The sequence below is a fragment of the Mirounga leonina genome, unplaced genomic scaffold (assembly GCF_011800145.1).
Source record: "Mirounga leonina isolate KUSES-001 unplaced genomic scaffold, KU_Mleo_1.0 Mir_101595, whole genome shotgun sequence".
NCBI classification, from domain to species: Eukaryota; Metazoa; Chordata; class Mammalia; order Carnivora; family Phocidae; genus Mirounga; species Mirounga leonina.
In genome coordinates, this window is record NW_023270158.1 from 2635689 (window position 1) to 2653420 (window position 17732).

Here is a 17732-nt window from a genome sequence, read left to right on the forward strand (position 1 = left end):
GAATCCCCAGCTGCAGAGCTGCCTTTCCCCCACTGAGGGGCCATTTCATCTGGTTCACTGGTCCAGAAGCAATGCTTTAAAATTTGAACAAAAGGGGCGCCTGGGTGGCTCAGTGGGTTAAGCGTCTGCCTTCAGCTCAGGTCATGGTCCCGGGGTCCTGGGATCGAGCCCCACGTCGAGCCCCACGTCAGGCTCCCTGCTCGGTGGGGAGTCTGCTTCCCCCTCTGCCCCTCCCCACTGCACTGCTCTCTCACTCATGCTCTCTCTCCCTTGAACAAATAAATAAAATCTTTTATAAATAAATAAATACATACATAAATAAATAAAATTTGAACAAAGACTTTAAAAAGACCTGGCTCTACCAAATTTTAGCAGAGCTCTTCCTGTGATGTAGGATGGTCTCTTCTAGCTCGAAGTGGTGAAAAGATGGATTTGGGTGAAAATGGGAGAAGGTAAGGGCAGGTGTACACAGCGACATCTCCCAGCCTCTTGCTACCCAACCAGAATGGTGCTAAGTTCTCCCAGGTCAACAGCCTTTTCTACGAAGGACCAGACAGTAAAGATTTTAGGCTTTGCAGGCTGTAGGCTTCGAACTCTGCCACTGCACCATAAAAGCAGCCACAGATAATATGTAAACAGATTGGTGTTACTCCAATAAAATCTTATTTACAAAAACAGGACAGAGTTTGCTGGCCCCTGTGGTGGACTATTTGGCACCTGAATATGCAAATCTGAGTTCACACCTTTCATGTTAACAAACCCTATGATGTGTTACCCCTACTACATATCAACAATCCAATCAACTCATAGTTAGGATGCATAAACGTGAGTTTTACCCAGGAAAGGGATCTTCTTTGCCCGTGCCCAAGAAATGGCCTGGAGTTTTCCCAACGTTCCTCGGATTCCGAAGCCTCCCGGCACAAGAACACCACTGCAATCAACACAAGACGAGGGTGAATTTGACATCGTTTTTCTTTTTAAAACTCTTATTTTCAGCCAGTCAGGCTTACTGACCCCAAGTCCAACACTTGGCATGATTGCTAGAGAATATGCTTGAGGTCTATTTTCAGAATTGACCACATGATTTCACATCCTGAACTTTTTCCTGAAATCCTCCCAATGTTAGGAAGAAGAGGCAATACTTTTTCACAACTGACTTCGATATATATATTTTCCGATAGGTCTTTATGGTATGTGAGCATAGTGACTGAGAAACTCAATTCGATTACAAATGCCCCTGAAGTATCTGAATAAAAAAAGGTTAAGGTTCTTTTAAAAGCACTATTAGAAAAACGTTAAGATCTCTTGCATAATCAGAAAGAGTTAAACTGGTAAAATCAGCCTAAGATTTCAATTGCTAATTAAATAGTGGCACATGAAAGTCTCCTGGCTAGGAGACACTTTAGAGACCTTTTAGGCAAACACTCATTGAAAAAGACAAGAGTTCAAGAACTAACTGGGAGGGTCATTCTACCCTCACAACACGGTGTTGCCCCCAAAAGTTCTGTTGACTACTTATAAAATAAAACCTAGACTCAAGTGATGTAAAAAAGAAAATATAACCAAGAAGGAAGAGTTGCATCCTTGTTCTTTAATTGTGCATCTGTAAGATCTATTTCTGTATCTTTCAGTAGAATCAACCCACTTTCTCCCCGTATAGGATCCCCATAGTCCCCTGAAATAAAACCCATTTCCACTGCACATGCCACGACCATGAACGTGGCACGTTTCAAAGTAAATGAGGTGAGGATGCAGCATGTCCACCCTTAATGACCACGACTACAATAGACTACCTTTCAAAAATGTGCAAAAATTAGGAATTGGGGTCAATCAGATCGTTATGGGAAAAGCACAATGGCATTCTCCTAATTGGCATGGACAGTCCTTGGCACTCACTCAGCTTTGCACAGCTTCTGCCAAGCTTCATGGAATTTCACAGGGTCCTCAGTTTCGGTGGTCTGCTCCAGATCAATGGAGTCTATGTACTAAAAAAAATATCCAATAGATTAAAAGAACATTTAAGAAAAGTAGATACTCAAAAATACTCGAGGCATCTAACACTCTGACCCAACTATTCAATAACTACTCATTTTGCAAACACTGCACAGGTCACTTAGGATAGAAAAGCACAGTCTCAGGCTTGGGGCTCTTATCTTCCAGGAAGACTACAGAACCAAATACACAGGCACACACACCATAGCGTGGTAGTGGCTATGATGGGCAAAGAGAATGCTGTGGAAATAAGTAGGAGCCACACTTAATCTAGACCTTGACACGGCAGGAAAGATGGGAAGAAGCACCATCGGGGAAGGTCTCTAGGGAGGTGATGTCCGAGCAGCTCAGCCCTCGAGGATGAGCCTGTGTGTGCATGTTGGGGGGCTGGCGGGAAGGTGTGTGGGAGACACAGGGAGGAGGGGAGCAAAGGAACAGCTTGTATGAAACCTCAGAGGAAAGAGACAAAGGGGTGGTCACTCGGGGGCCCTCAAAGCAGATTCCACCAAGGGAGAGGAGAAGTTTACACTTGAAGCCTACTGGAAGGTCTTAAGGAACAGAGAAAACAGAGAGAGATTTTAGAAAGATCACGGTGCTATGAGGTGGAAAATGGAGGGAAGACAGCAAACCAGTCAGGAAGCTGCTACAGTAAGCCAGGTGAGGTAAACACAGGAGCAAAGTGGTCTGAAAAGAATATGACGAGACCATGATTCAAATAGTACTTCGTGGAAGCGAATGTCAACAAATTCTGTCAACTGAAAAATCATATATAATGACTCTTATGTACATAACAGTCCCTATAGACCTGTATTATTTTAGTGTTTATTTTGTAAAAATTATTATCTGAGGGGCGCCTGGGTGGTTCAGTCATTAAGTGTCTGCCTTCGGCTCGGGTCATGATCCCAGGGTCCTGGGATCGAGCCCCGCATCGGGATCCCTGCTCAGCGGGAAGCCTGCTTCTCCCTCTCCCACTCCCCCTGCTTGTGTTCCCTCTCTCGCTGTGTCTCTCTCTGTCAAATAAATAAAGTCTTTTAAAAAAAAAAATATTATCTGAATATATCTTAACATACAGACTTTTAAGGCTTTATAAAATTGGTAATCTAACAATTTTTCTATTGCTCTTTTCTTTTCTCTACGAGGGGCTGGGGGACTTGGAGGAGCAGGAAGAGCAGGAAGTGAAGTGTTCCTTGGAAAGCCACAAATAAAAAGTGATTACAGGGGCGCCTGGGTGGCTCAGTTGGTTAAGCGTCAGGCTCTTGGTTTTGGCTCAGGTCATGATCTCATGGTTTTGAGATCAGGCCCCGTATCTGGCTCCTTGCTCAGCAGGGAGTCTGCTGGAGATTCCCCCCCCCCCAGTCCCGCCCTCGCGCTCTCTCTCTCCCTCTGCCCCTTCCCTCGTGCTCTCTATCTCTCAAAAATAAATAAATCTTTTTTAAAAAAGCGATTAGGACAGGAGGAGCCTAGAAAGGTGAGAGAAAATTCAGATAGGTCCTAAGTTAGAAGTTACTAAATTTCTTAGATGCATACATGTATCCTTTTGTTCATTATATAAATATTTCACCATTTAAATCAAGATAATAAGGCTTGCTTAAACTATGGCATACCTATATAGAATACCATTAAACAGAACATATATACGTATGTCTAGAAAGATACACATCAAACTGGGAGTGACAGGTATAGCAGAGGAGTAGGATTTCAGGGAAGAGGGATCTTTGGCTTTCTGCATTTTACATGATGCTTTGTGTAAATTTCCTACACTGAGCATGTACTACTTCTATATGTAACAAAGACAAAGAATATACTCAAGCTATATACATAAGTTCCCCCAGACTTCATCCCATACACTTTTTCCCTTTGCTGACTTTGCTCTGTATCCTCTCACTGTATTAAACCTTAGCCACAAGGCAGGCAATATGCTGAGTACTGTGAGTCCTCCTGGTGACATCAATCCTGGCGGAAGTCTTGGGGACCCTTCAACACAACACGAGATACCACAGCGAGTGACTGAAATATGCGGAAGACCAGTAGGGGCTCACCATCAGATTCAATTTGTGGTTGATGGCCAAGGCTGAATGTTCCAGGGCTTTGAACACAGAGGCGTAGCAGTCCCTGAGCTTGGTGTATTTGCCAACCAAGGCTATGGAGCACGTTTTCTGCAACCTTTCATACCTGAGATGAAAGACAAGCTTAAGAGTTATATGCATGTAATATAACATCACAAATATAATGACAGCCACTGTTCTTATCCCAAGGCACTTCTTAAAACCTTAAGGGCAGATGAGCCTCGAACTTGATGTACTTGACTCAAATCCCCACTCCACCCCTAGTGAATGAAAATCTGTGTGTCTGACATAAGCAGGCACAGACATAAATCCAAGGAAGGTGTATCAGAGAAACTGTTAAAAGCATTAAAAATAAAAAAGGTCTCCCTGTGATGGACTCTGAAAAACAAACTGAGGGTTGTAGAGGGGAGGGGGGTGGGGGGATGGGTTAGCCCAGTGATGGGTATTAAAGAGGGCACGTTCTGCATGGAGCCCTGGGTGTTATGCACAAACAATGAATCATGGAACACTACATCAAAAACCAATGTATTATATGGTGACTAACATAACAATAAAAAATTTTAAAAAAAAAGTCTCCCCGTCTCATAAACATGAGCTGTGTTTAAATTCGTTTATAAGGTGACACTGTATAAGAAAATGCATTCTGAATGTCAACAGGAAACACTTCAATATTAACTTCGTAAGGTGACGTTATATAAGAAAATGCACTCAAACTGTCTACGTTAAAAATGGTTACAGTCCCAGCTGGCCCACAAAGGCAGGTTATTCAAGGCATGCCCGAAGAATGGCACTAAGAGAACTACCGAAAATATTACAAGCCATTTGGATCATTTTTATGAGAAAATTCCATTCTACATAAGATGCTCAATCACATTTTACCACTAAAGACACAATGTTTCCTGTTGCTTTGTTAGGAAATCTGTACATGAAAATTGTCTGAATTGTCTGGTCTGGTACTAAGTATGTAGAAATGTCATCTTGGAGCTAAAGATGTTTTAGGGCCTGAAAGCAAACCCGTCACCAAACACCTTAGAACAGAAAGGTTACCGTGAGTGGGAACACTCCACTTTCATACCAGCATCTGCAAAGGGTGCCAGACAAGAATGATTGCACACAGGCTGCGAGGCGAAAAATGCATAAGAAGCTAAGAAGTTCAAACTGACAGGAAAGGTGACTTTCTACGAAGGTGACTGAAGAACCTCAGAGAAAGCTGCTAAGCCTTTAGATTGCTACTGAATTTTATGTCGCTCAGGAGATTGCATGGCTGCTCATACTTCACCCCATCCCTACTCAAAGGACACAGGTGACAAAGTAAGTTGGTATCCAGGCAAGATTCTGATACAACGTCAGAGGGAAATGCTTTCCGTGCCAGGTTTGGGCCTGGAGAACTGGTGATCACAACCACATCTGAGCTGACCCACTGGGCTGAGCCCTTCCCCCCTATTCTCACTCCTCCACTAAAGGAGGGATGTCCACTCTGTTCCCAGGAAGGAAGAAGGACTGGGGTCAACACCACCAGCTCCTCCTACTCACTCAGTCTGATCTATCCAGGGGAGAGGAGGAGTCACTCAGCAGCTGGAGGAGACAGGCCACATGTCCCAGGGAAAAGGGCTGCCATCCAGGAAGGATATGTATCCTGAGCGCACTCCCCTCGTGCTCTTTTTCACTCTTGGGCCTGCAGTCGAGGCTCAGGGGGCCCTGTCCAGACCAGCCGAGCTCTCACCTGCTCCGCACCTAGCCATCAGCTGAGGGGGTCAGCCACTGAGGTTGCTGTGAGCCACTTTGCAGGCCCACCCCACAGGCAGGTCCCCAGGGAGGCGAGCCGTCGCCACTTTGGCCTGGGGTCCCAGGCGAGCTCTGCCATCCCGTTCAACCAGGAACCCCTGGCCTTGAACAGCACTGGATCTCCATGAGCAAGGCTACCCTGGTTAAGCATCAGGCTCTTGATTTCGGCTCAGGTCATGATCTCAGGGTTGTGAGATCACGCCCCGTATCTGGCTCCTTGCTCAGTAGGGAGTCTGCTGGAGATTCTCCCTCCCTCTCTCTCTCCCTCTGCTTGCTTTCTTGCATCTCTCTACAGGCTGTACTGAGGGGACAGTACATACCCTCATTACCAATAAACCAACATCACCACGAGAGACCAATGCTCAATATCCCTTTTGCTTGAAGACTATGGTGAGCTGAATGGTGGCCCCCAAAAACCTATGTCCCCCAGAATCTGTGGATGTGACCATATCTGGAAGAAGGGTCTTTGCGGATACAATTAAGTTAAGGATCTCGAGATGAGATCATCCTGAATTAGGATAGGTCCCAAATCCAAAGACAAGCATCCTTATACAAAAAGAGAAGAGGAGGGGAAAAAAGAGAGAGAAAAGAAGAGAAGAGGAGAGACACAGAGAAGGCCATGCAATGACAGAGGCAGAAACAGGATACCAAGGATTGCCGGCAGCCCCAGAAGCTGGAATGGTTTCTCCCTAGAGACTCCGGAAGAAACCAATCCTGCTGATGCCTTGATTTTGAACTTCTGACCTCCACAACTGTGAGATAGTACTTTTCTGATATTTTCTGCCACTCAGTTTGCGGACATTTGTTACAGCGGCCAAGGAAACCAACATGAAGACCAAACACTGGGGGCGCCTGGGTGGCTCAGTCGGTTAAGCATCTGCCTTCAGCTTGGGTCAAGATCCCGGGGTCCTGGGACCGAGCCCTGCGTCGGGCTCTCCGCTCAGTGGGGAGTCTGCTTCTCCCTCCCACTCTACCTCTATGCTCTGTCTCTCGCTCACTCACTCTCTCAAATAAATAAATAAAATCTTAAAAAACAAACAAACACTGGCTTTTAAAAGCACAGCAGCTCAGAGTATAATTTAGAGCTATTTCCAATAAAAGGAGTTATATATTAAAATTTCTAGTGCTTAAAGAGGATCAGCCCCAAGCTACTCAGAAAGTCCCCCCAAAGGGACTGATTCCTTAAGCATTCTGGAGGGCAGGGGCTTAACTGTATCATCATGCAAGAAAGTACCTAAGTTCAGAAACTGCACTTTGTTCCTGATTTTACTTGTCCCAGAAATTCTAAGACACTTTTTAAATTTTTAAGTGAAAGACTGATAGGTGATCAATCTACTGATCATCTACCAAGATCAGTGCTTTTGTCACCTTCAAACCACTTTAATTATTGTTACCAACCTCAGTAACCAATACTCAGCGCCCAATGTGAGATTAAGGTCTTAAGTGTTTTCTCTCATAATTATCACAATGTGGGTACTAGTATCCCCCTGTTATATATGGATGGGAGAACAAGTCCAGAGAAGTTAAGTAATCCATCCAAACTCACACAGCTAGTGAGAGGAGAAGCTGGGATCTCAGTCCAGAGTGCCTGATACCAGAGCTTACTTTTTTTTTTTTAAATTTAAATACAAGTGACAAATAACCTTGTATTAGTTTCAGGGATACAACATAATGATTCAATGTTTGTATGTATCACGAAACGATCAGCACAATAAGATCTACTCCTTAGCAACACCAGAGCCGACATTTGTAACCACTGCCTCTCACCTAAGCTGCATGAAAAGCAAGGCAGTCAGGACTTTATGGAGTGATGCCTTTCTTTTACGAAATGTAGTAAAAGAAAATAGGTGACAGGAATTTAATTTCCATATGACTTCAAATGAGACAAGCCTCGCTGAAATTAATATCGTGGTCTTAAAGCTAGAACCTGTCTGAGGTTTTAATAACAATGCTGCCAGTTAATAACTGCAGGATGGAGCAATAATGATAGAGACTGAACCTCTCATTCAAAGGGGATTTTCTTTAGGAAATGTTATTCATGTCTTTTTTTTTTTTTTAAGATTTTATTTATTTATTTGACAGAGAGAGAGGGGGAACACAAGCAGGGGGAGTGGGAGAGGGAGAAGCAGGCTTCCTGCCGAGCAGGGAGCCCGACGCGGGGCTCGATCCCAGGGGATCATGACTTGCACCAAAGGCAGACGCTTAAGGCTTAGCTACCCAGGCGCCCCTAGCCAAGTCTTTAAAGACAAGCAAAACAGGGGCTCCTGGCTGGCTCAGTTGGAAGAGCACGTGACTCTTGATCTCAGGGTCGTTGAGTCTGAGCCCCACATTGGGTATAGACACTACTAAAAAATAAATAAGCTTAAAAAAAAAACCAAGCAAAACAAACAGCAAAAATCTGTGACATTTAAACATGTTTAAAATGTTCAGAAACTGAGAAATCAATTAAAATGCTTCCAGAATTTAAAAAAAAAAAATCATTCCATCAATTCATTTTCGTTTAAGTAGAACGAAGTCAAAAGCTCCAGAAATCTTCAAAGAATACAGCAAAACACTCGACCAATATATTAAAGCTTTAGATAAATCCAGACCAAAATATATACATACAGAAAGTCAATGTGACTTAGGTATACTTCAAAGTAGGTCTCAATCCTACCCCCAAACCCAAAAATTATTAAAGATTACATTAGTAATTCCTTTCACGTACCTGTCAGCCATATTTCTCCACTTGAAAAGCAAATTACTTGCAGAATCACCAATGGGCAGATCCAATCTCTCTTTAAAATATTTAACAATGCCTTGTTCCTCCAGGAGCACAGGCACTCGGTATGTGGACGAAACATCATGGATACATATGACCTGATTAATGATGATAAAACACCATATTTAAATGGAACACCTCAAATATGGCCTAAGAATGAGCTCAAGAATGAGCCAAAATTCAAGAGACATGGCAGTTCATTTATACTGATTGAAGAAAAGCAAGAGCCCGGTGACCCAAACAAGAGGCAGAATTAACACAAGCTTACTTTGATCTAATTATAAAACTCTTTGAACTCATTATTCCAATTCTGGAAACGTGGATACCATGGTAGAATAATTTTATATATATATCTGGTCTTTGTTCTCAATTCCTGGTACAAAGCTTCAAAAACCTTTGGAAATTCCTGAGTGACAGGAGTATCTTTATTATGCTAATGAGGTGACTTATGGTGGCCCCCTAGATGGCTCCAGGATGGGAGTTGGTCACCAGAAAACCCACGAAATTATACTGGAACTTTCAGCCACCTGACCTCCAAGGATAATAAGGGGGTTGGAGAATGAGTTCAATTAAGCGACCAATGGTTGACTCAATCATGCCTATATAATGAAACTCCCATTAAAAAAAATCTCTAGACACCAAGACTCAGGGGAGTATTCTGGTTGGTAAATCTACAAATGTACCAGGTACAAAAGCTCCTGAGCTTGTGATCCTCCCAGGCCTTGCCCTATGTATCTCCTTATCTGGCTGTTCATTTGCACTCTTTATGATAAAATGGTGATAGTAAGTATAACATTTTCCTGAGTTCCATGAGTCATTCTAGAGAATTATCAAACCCGAAGGGGTTATGGGAAGCCCCAAATTTGTAGTCAGCCAGGCAGAAGTATAAGTGGCTCAGGGACACTGGAAACTTGTGGCTGGTGACTGAAGTGGGGGGCAGTCTTGTAAAGAACTCAGCCCTCAAATTTGCAGAATCTGACGCTCATTCCAGGTAGTTAGTGTCGGAGTTGAATTACAGGACCCCAGCTGGTGTCAGAGAATTGGTGTTGAAACATGGATGTTCTATGTGTCCATATCCAAGACACATGGCCCAAGGCATCACCTAAGTCCAGGCTAAAGCAGTAACATTGAATATGTACACTGTGTCTTCTAAATGTGGGTGTGCGGTTCATGTGTGTGTGTGTGTGTGAGTGTGTGTGTGTGTATTCATTTGTTGCTGTTGCTGCTGCTGGAGTGCTTTTGTCTCCTCCCTTCCTGTGGATAAATTTCAAGCACACACTGAACCCAGTCAAATTAATTATTACACCTGTTAGAGGAGAACAGCTCCTTTAAATGCCAGGTGGTATGGTTGTTTTTCCACACTTACCCTAACGAGCTTTCACCACCCTGTCAAGTACATCCAAGGGACTACCGGCAGGCTTTTAAGGATCTGCCACATTCTAAATCAATGCCAAGAAATGTTCTGCTAACTCTATGCGTTCACTTGTGCATTCACCAAACTACTAATTAAAACTAAATCTCTGGGCAGCCCAAACTCCCACAGTGGAAGACATGGAATGTGGAACTATTTACTCATTTATCCTCCAGGCCAGAGAGAGATTTTTTTCAAGTGTCATGGTAACGATCACATCCATAGAGATGCCTCTGACCTCCATCCCTTCCTCAAGAAACCAGAGGAGAGGATCTTTAAATGCCAGTTCACCAGGAACCAAGAAACGGGAGCATTAACTCACATCAGAAAAAACGATGTGCTGAAAAATAGCTAATAAGCTAGCCTGTGGACTGCTGGGATAGGACATTCTTCGGAATCTATACTTCTATTGAAAACAGGCTCTGTATGGTCGGAAATGTGCACTCTTCCTTTCTCAGAGCCCTCAGTAACCCAACTCTGAAAACTGTATCAGGCAGGAGGCTGTGTGCTAGGCTGCCTCACGAGATACAGAAATCCGAGGAGATGGTTTTTAGGCTTCAAAGAACCCAGGGCTAATCTGAGGAAAACAAAGGGTTTCTGCCAAACTTCACCCTTTTCCTGAGCACCATTCATTATCACCTCTTCAACTCTAGCCAACTCTAATCCCTTACACCTAAGCCTTATGGCAAACAAGAGACAGATAAGAGAATGAAAGAAAAAAGAAAAAGCTCTCAGATACCCAGGTGGAAAGTCCCGCAGTACAGAGGACTTGAGCCCAAATCACGGTACAGTTTCTTCTTCTTCTTTTTTTTTTTAAAGATTTTGTTTATTTATTTGAGACAGAGAGAATGAGAGAGAGAGCACATGAGAGGGGGGAGGGTCAGAGGGAGAAGCAAGCTCCTTGCTGAGCAGGGAGCCCGATGCGGGACTCGATCCAGGGACTCCAGGATCATGACCTGAGCCGAAGGCAGTCGCTTAACCAACTGAGCCACCCAGGCGCCCCACGGTACAGTTTCTTTAGCAAGGAACTGAACTGAGGCCACTGATATACTCAGCAGCGATGGTGTGAATGGGGTCTGGGCAAAGTTAGGCTGTAACATATACAAGGAGAAATCACGGTGAAAGCAGTCAGTGTCCTGGAAAGACAAGACAAACAGAAGATAAGCAGGCTTCACGGGGTTCTCTCCCTGCAGGTTTGACTATTAAGTTCAAAAACCCACCTGGTTTTGTCCCTGTGACTTAAGGAATGATGATGCAAAGAAATATGTGATCTACCTAAGGAATCAGGAGTCTCAGATTGTTCACTTCAGGGCAAGGAATCCGTGGCTGGCTGGATATGAATCTCCCAAAGCTTTCATAAATGCCATGAAAAATAATACAGTAATTTAAGAGAGGCCAAACATCAGCATCCGTAGAAGTGCCTGCCCGCAAAGCACTAAAAGCTAAAGAGCAGCACTCACCTGTTCCGGGTTCACGTGACAAAACATAGAAATCTTTTCCTTCACAGCCATTTCGATGGGTGTTGAACTTCGGCAGACAATCTGTCAAAGTCAGGTGTGCACAGGTCAGCAAGCAGGAATCCGGCTGTTCATGCCACCGTTCGTTTTCAGGAGGAGGCTTTATTAATTTCTTCTTACAACCAGAGACTTGACCAAGTATGTACCTGTTCATTCTGGGCATGCCACTGGACTATTAGAAACACCTGAGCGCTAATATAAGCAATTACAATCAAACTCAACACAAATCTACCAGTAAGAGCTCAAAATGTCAAGGCATCTCTAGTAAACAAGAGTGAAGGCTCACAAATGTTGCCTCTTTAGAGGCTTGGCACACTTTTTCTCTAAAGGGCCAGACAGTAAACATTGTAGGTTTTGCAAGTCAAGAAGCTACTGTCCCGATTACTCAGTTGTATCGCTGCAGTACAAAGGCAACTGTGGACAAATGTAAGCAGTAGACGGTACCATGTTCTAATAAAACTTTATTTACAGGCAGCAGGCCTGCAGGCCCTTATTTGCCAACCTCTGATCTAGACTGTTGGTGATAACTGGATTACCTGTTATAAATAAGAGCAGTGACAGCCCACCCTAGTGGGTATCAGGAAAATCCCCAAGGTCCCACCTCACACTAAAAGACCCAGGGACCATAAAAATGATAGGACATTGCACTTGCCCAGCTGTCAATGTGGCAATCACATGAGGACCTGGAGGAGAACAGATGGTCAATTTAGAAATGTGTGAAGCTGCCCTTGAGGATATGGGAATAAGCCTTCCCTGGCCCCTGGATACAAAGAGCTCAATGTCATAGGAACCACTTGAGAGATAGAAAGGACTTAGATGATGTTATAGATCAAGAAATGGAGGTCCTATTCCAAGAAATTTACCCATTCTCCGTAACTCACCAGATCAGGAGACAGGCCTAACCCCCTCAGCGCACGGACACTGTTTTGTGTGGGCTTGGTTTTTTGTTCTCCGGTAGCACTGGGCTGAAAAGAAATGGGTCACTGTCAGTATATTGGATATTTAGCTCTTCTGGATAATGAAGGGCTCCCTAGTTTAAAATGTGGAAAAAAACAGGCAGACAGTCTCTCCTCTGTTGTCCTGTCCGCTGTGCCCTTGCAGTGTATTCAATAAACTTCTATCTCCTTTTTAAAAAATGTGGAATAAACAGAATATCACAGGAAGATTTATAGGAGTTGCTGTCTACATACTTATCTGGAAAGCTCACCTGTGGCACAAGGCTAACATGGATATTACAGAAATTCTCTTTTTTTGCTTTAAACTGGAATTGTCTGAATGCTTCCACGAACGGCATCCCTTCGATGTCTCCAATGGTGCCACCCAGCTGGGAACGGGAAAAAAAAAAGACACAAGTGACCTTCCACAGTATACAGACTAATAGAAACATTATTTTTTTTTTAACTTTTTTTTTTTTTAAGATTTTATTTATTTATTTGAGAGAGAGAGAATGAGAGACAAAGAGCATGAGAAGGAGGAGGGTCAGAGGGAGAAGCAGACTCCCTGCCAAGCAGGGAGCCCGATGCGGGACTCGATCCTGGGACTCCAGGATCATGACCTGAGCCGAAGGCAGTCGCTTAACCAACTGAGCCACCCAGGCGCCCCTAATAGAAACATTATTAATAAACAGAGCACAAGAACAGAAGTTTACAAATATACTAAAAATCATGGAATTGTATACTTAAAGCAGGTGAAATTTATGATAGATTCATTAAACCTCTGAAGCTGTTTGACATGAAACAGAAAAGCACTGTACATTTAAGAACAGCAGGAAGCAAAGGAAAGAGAGACAGGAAACTCGAAAGGAAACTAAGAAGAAAGGATGCAGGATAACATAGCCAGGTAAGCAGGTAAGAGAATAGGCGGAACATCAGAAGGGAAAAGAAAGAGAGGTCAAGGAGGGCTTTAAGGGGTGCCTAGGGGAGCCTGGGTGGCTCAGTTTTTAAGGGGTGTCTGGGTGGCTCAGTCCGTTAAGCGTCCGACTTCTGGTTTTGTCTCAGGTCATGATCTCAGGGTCGTGGGATCGATCCCCACGTCAGTCTCCATGCTCAGCGGGGAGTCTGCTTGAGATTCTCTCTCCTTCTCCCTCTGCCCCTCCCCCCCAAAATAAGTCAATCTTTATTTTTTTAAAGATTTTATTTATTTGACAGAGAGTGAGAGAGCACATGCAGGGGGAGTGGGAGAGGGAGAGGGAGAAGCAGGCTCCCCGCTGAGCAGGGAGCCCAATGCGGGGCTCCATCCCAAGACCCCAGGATCGTGACCTAAGCCGAAGGCAGACGCTTAACTGACTGAGCTACCCAGGCGCCCCAAAAGGAAGCCTTTAATAGAAGGGAATTCATAAGCAGACAAAAAGATCCGGAGTATAGGCCACTGAGGAGTGAGATCAGGTAGTTTTCACCAGTGGTCCACTTGGAAGGTAGAACACAAATGCAGTGACTAGATGAGAAAGGTGGGAGCCATCTGGCTCTGCCTGATGTGCAACAGTGCTCTCTCACTCTCTCTCTTTCTCTCTCTCTCTCCCCCTCTCCATGTACACACACAGACACACACAGACACACACACACACACTCCTGCATGCTCTCAACAGTCTCTTTGCGATGGTGGTATTACTAGGATTAACTACTATTAAAACATGCTGGCTTTCTGAAACGAGTCCTACCAAAAGCCCCTATAATATTCCTGACAGCGTAATCCTTTGATAAATGTTAACTTAATTTACAGTGTGCTTCCAACAAGTAAGGCATTTTAAGGTAAGCATTTACTTTAGGATAAAATCTGCCTTAACCTACTCATCCTCACTATATTTAAATACTTACAGGCTATCACATGGATTTTAAAATTCTCTAGCATTTGAGGATCTACTGTATGCTCAACACTATAAATGAGGTGCTGAGAAGAATTTAAGACAACAGTGCTCCTAAGGAGCTCAGCATTTATCTAGGAAAACTAGGCAGAGGTAAAGAACAATAATCAAGAGTAAAACTTGGGGCACCTGGCTCAGTCAGAAAAGTGTGAGACTCTTGATGTTGGGGTCATGGGTTCAAGCCCCACATTGGGTGCAGACAGTATTTAAATAAATAAAACTTAATGCAGGATCTAGTTACAATGTAGCTGTAAAGTGCTGCCTTGTCTTTGCCCCCTGCTCAAAATAAAGCTGTTACCTTTCTAGCCCTGTCCGCCATGGTGCTTAGCAGCCAGGGATGCATGGTCTCAGACATGTTTACCAAGTAAAACACTGAGTTGAGGGGCGCCTGGGTGGCTCAGTCGTTAAGCGTCTGCCTTCGGCTCAGGTTATGGTCCCAGGGTCCTGGGATCGAGCCCCGCATCGGGCTCCCTGCTCAGCGGGAAGCCTGCTTTTCCCTCTCCCACTCCCCCTGCTTGTGTTCCCTCTTTCGCTGTGTCTCTCTGTGTCAAATAAATAAATAAAATCTTTAAAAATAAATAAATAAATAAATAAAACTTAAAAAAAAAAGAGTAAAACTTAAGCACTAATTGAAATGATCTGGATGCTGAGAAGGAAAAGATCATGGCGGGACCAGTCCCAGAATCCACCGTCTTCTTTGGCTTCAGCTACCTAAGTAGGTCCAAAATCTACTACGAGCCCTAACCTCTCTTCCCAGCACAACTGGATTTTGGAGTCAACATGTCCTTGACATCCTGGATGGCTCAACAATTACTCAAACTTCGCACGGCCCAAACTGAACTCTCCGTGGGCCCATTTCTCTGAGTAGCCCCTCATCTTAGCAAAAGCATCTCTTCCCACTAACTAGTTCAAGCTGGCAGTCTGGAAACCATCCTTGATCCCTCCCTTTTCGTCACCTGATCCAGTCTGTGGGTCATACCTGCGAAACCTCTTGAAAATCTCTCCACTGCTCTCTATATCCAGGGCTACCACCATAGACACCCACGCCAACACCAATCTAAAGCAATCTAAAGCAGGGGGTGGTGACTATGGCCTGCTGCTTGTTTTTCTATATAAAGTTGTACTGATTGGCACAGAGCTATGGCATTCACTTACATATTGCCCACGGCTGCTTTCACACTGCAACGGCAGAGTTGACTCTCTGACCCGCAAAGCTAAACATATCTACTATCTGGCCCTTTATAGAAAAAGTTGGCTGACCTCCCCCCCATGTAAATGGCCTCCGAGCTTCTACCCTCTCCTGTCCTACCATCAAATCATTTGCCACACACCAGCAGAGTGATCTTATGAAAACTCAGAATATTAAAAAAAACCTCAGAATATATCTCTCCTGTGTTTCAACCCTCAGTGGCTCACTGCTTCACTAAAAATGAAATCGAAATTCCTTGAGGATCTGGCCCTTGCATACGTTTCTAATGTCATCTCATGCCCCTGCTCGCCACACACTTCCCCCCCTACTCCCCACACACACTCCCTGTACTTCAGCCCCACTGGCTTTGCAGGTCCTCAGATGGGCCGCTCTCTTCTTTCCTACCCCTTAAGCCCTCCTACCCTCCTTCTTTACGTATATCTATCTCCTCCTTATCCTTCAGCCTGAAAAGCTAGGTCTTTCTCAGAAAGCCAGACCTTGACCACCCCCCTAAAGCAGCCTCCCTCCGACCGCTCCCTATCACAGCCCTGTGTCTGCGCTCTTCCTACTAACTCAGCACCAGGTGCCATTATTTCCTGTGTGTTCTCATTTCCTGCGTCTCACCCCAAGAAGCGATAAGCCCCATGAGAGTAGGAACATGCCTGCCCTGCTCCCCACCCTATCGCTGGCACAAGCCCAGCTCCCTGTACATGGCACTGGAGTTGAAGGGGTTCAGGACAGGTCTCACAGAAATATACCACTTTGCCATGAAGATTATTTTGAGTTAAAAGCAATCAAAACCCAGCAGATTCAGCTGCCTATATTTACACTGGAAAGTGGGGAATCCCATACCAAGAAGAGAGCCATGGCCAAAGGCTCCTCTTTACCTAAGAAACTTAGCTGCATAACAGGGAAGTCTTCGTTTCCCAAACATCTCCTCTGCCTCTCTGCAAATGGTCTTCCTCCCCTTTGTATCCTCTAGGACTCTACCCCTCTCCTTGGTTCAGGATATCATATAAGCCTCATTTTGCCTGGCTGCTTTGGAATCTCTCATGTTTATACGGACTTTCTGTACATATGTAATTAAACCTTTGTTCGATTTTCTCCTATTAATCTCTTTCATGTTAGTTTGATTCTTAGACCAGCCAGAAGAACCTTGAAGGGTAAAAGTAAAATTTTCCCTCTCCAACAGGGTTTAGCTTAGTGCTCATCCCAAGACAGAAGGGTCTCAAAATTCAGTTATAAGCCCTAGGTAACAGCATTCTAGTACCTGTTACCATAATTACAATGGAATCAAACTAAGAAATCTCGGGACTACATTGCTACAGAAAAAAAATTATTCTTCATTAATTTTAAGTCAGATAACAAAACATAATTAAAATTCAAGCTTCCTGGGGTGCCTGGGTGGCTCAGTCGTTAAGTGTCTGCCTTTGGCTCAGGTCATGATCCCAGGGTCCTGGGATCGAGCCCCGCATCGGGCTCCCTGCTCGGTGGGGAACCTGCTTCTCCCTCTTCCACTCCCCCTGCTTGTGTTCCCTCTTTCGCTGTGTCTCTCTCTGTCAAATAAATAAATAAAATCTTTTAAAAAATAAAATAAAATTCAAGCTTCCTGGGTATGGAACAGATAGAAGTATGTGACCTTTCTGTAGGAGAATGACAAACTTAATTATGAAAATCCTAGAAATATCACATGCAATCAGGAAATTGGCAGGGGGTGAGGGGCTGAAGTGCTCACCAACTACAATGTACCAGAATCTAATGAGAAAAATTTTTAGGAAAAAAAAGGTCTGCACTTAAACTAAACCATATGGGGACACCTGTTTTTTCATAGGTGTACTCTGGTAATCAACAGGCAATCTGAAAAAAAGGGAGGCAAAAACTTTAAACATTATCCACTTCTGCCCTCACATGGCTTATAGTGGTACTGTACTCTCTCAGCCTATTTGGAAGGTCTTATTACCGGGATCAGAAACCTTCAGTATTATTACTAGAATACACCTAAGTTAATTATTTCCCCACACAACAAAGAAAATAACACCTATAACAATATTTTAAGATTTATCCAAAGTTGAAATTGAAGCAACAGCAAATTTATGAGATGTGCAATGTCTGCTTTGCCTTTAAGGAAAGGATTCTTTTATGAAATGAAAA

General features: G+C 44.0%; 1 protein-coding gene and 1 non-coding gene across 3 annotated transcripts in view; one reads left to right on the forward strand and one right to left on the reverse strand.

The window, feature by feature from the left end:
• Nucleotides 1-17732, reverse strand: part of CTPS2 (CTP synthase 2) — a 98841-nt gene that overhangs the window by 60860 nt on the left and 20249 nt on the right. For both annotated transcript variants that reach the window (XM_035000158.1, XM_035000150.1), the window contains exons 5-11: nt 12740-12856; nt 12414-12497; nt 11476-11556; nt 8551-8702; nt 4032-4164; nt 1897-1985; nt 837-931 (exon numbers count right to left, since the gene is read on the reverse strand). In XM_035000158.1, the coding sequence (XP_034856049.1) occupies nt 837-931; nt 1897-1985; nt 4032-4164; nt 8551-8702; nt 11476-11556; nt 12414-12497; nt 12740-12856 (751 nt within the window). The remainder of the gene's footprint in view (nt 1-836; nt 932-1896; nt 1986-4031; nt 4165-8550; nt 8703-11475; nt 11557-12413; nt 12498-12739; nt 12857-17732) is intronic.
• LOC118008071 lies at nt 14617-14747 on the forward strand. The gene has a single exon (XR_004678561.1). It is a non-coding gene; the product is annotated as a small nucleolar RNA SNORA63 (small nucleolar RNA).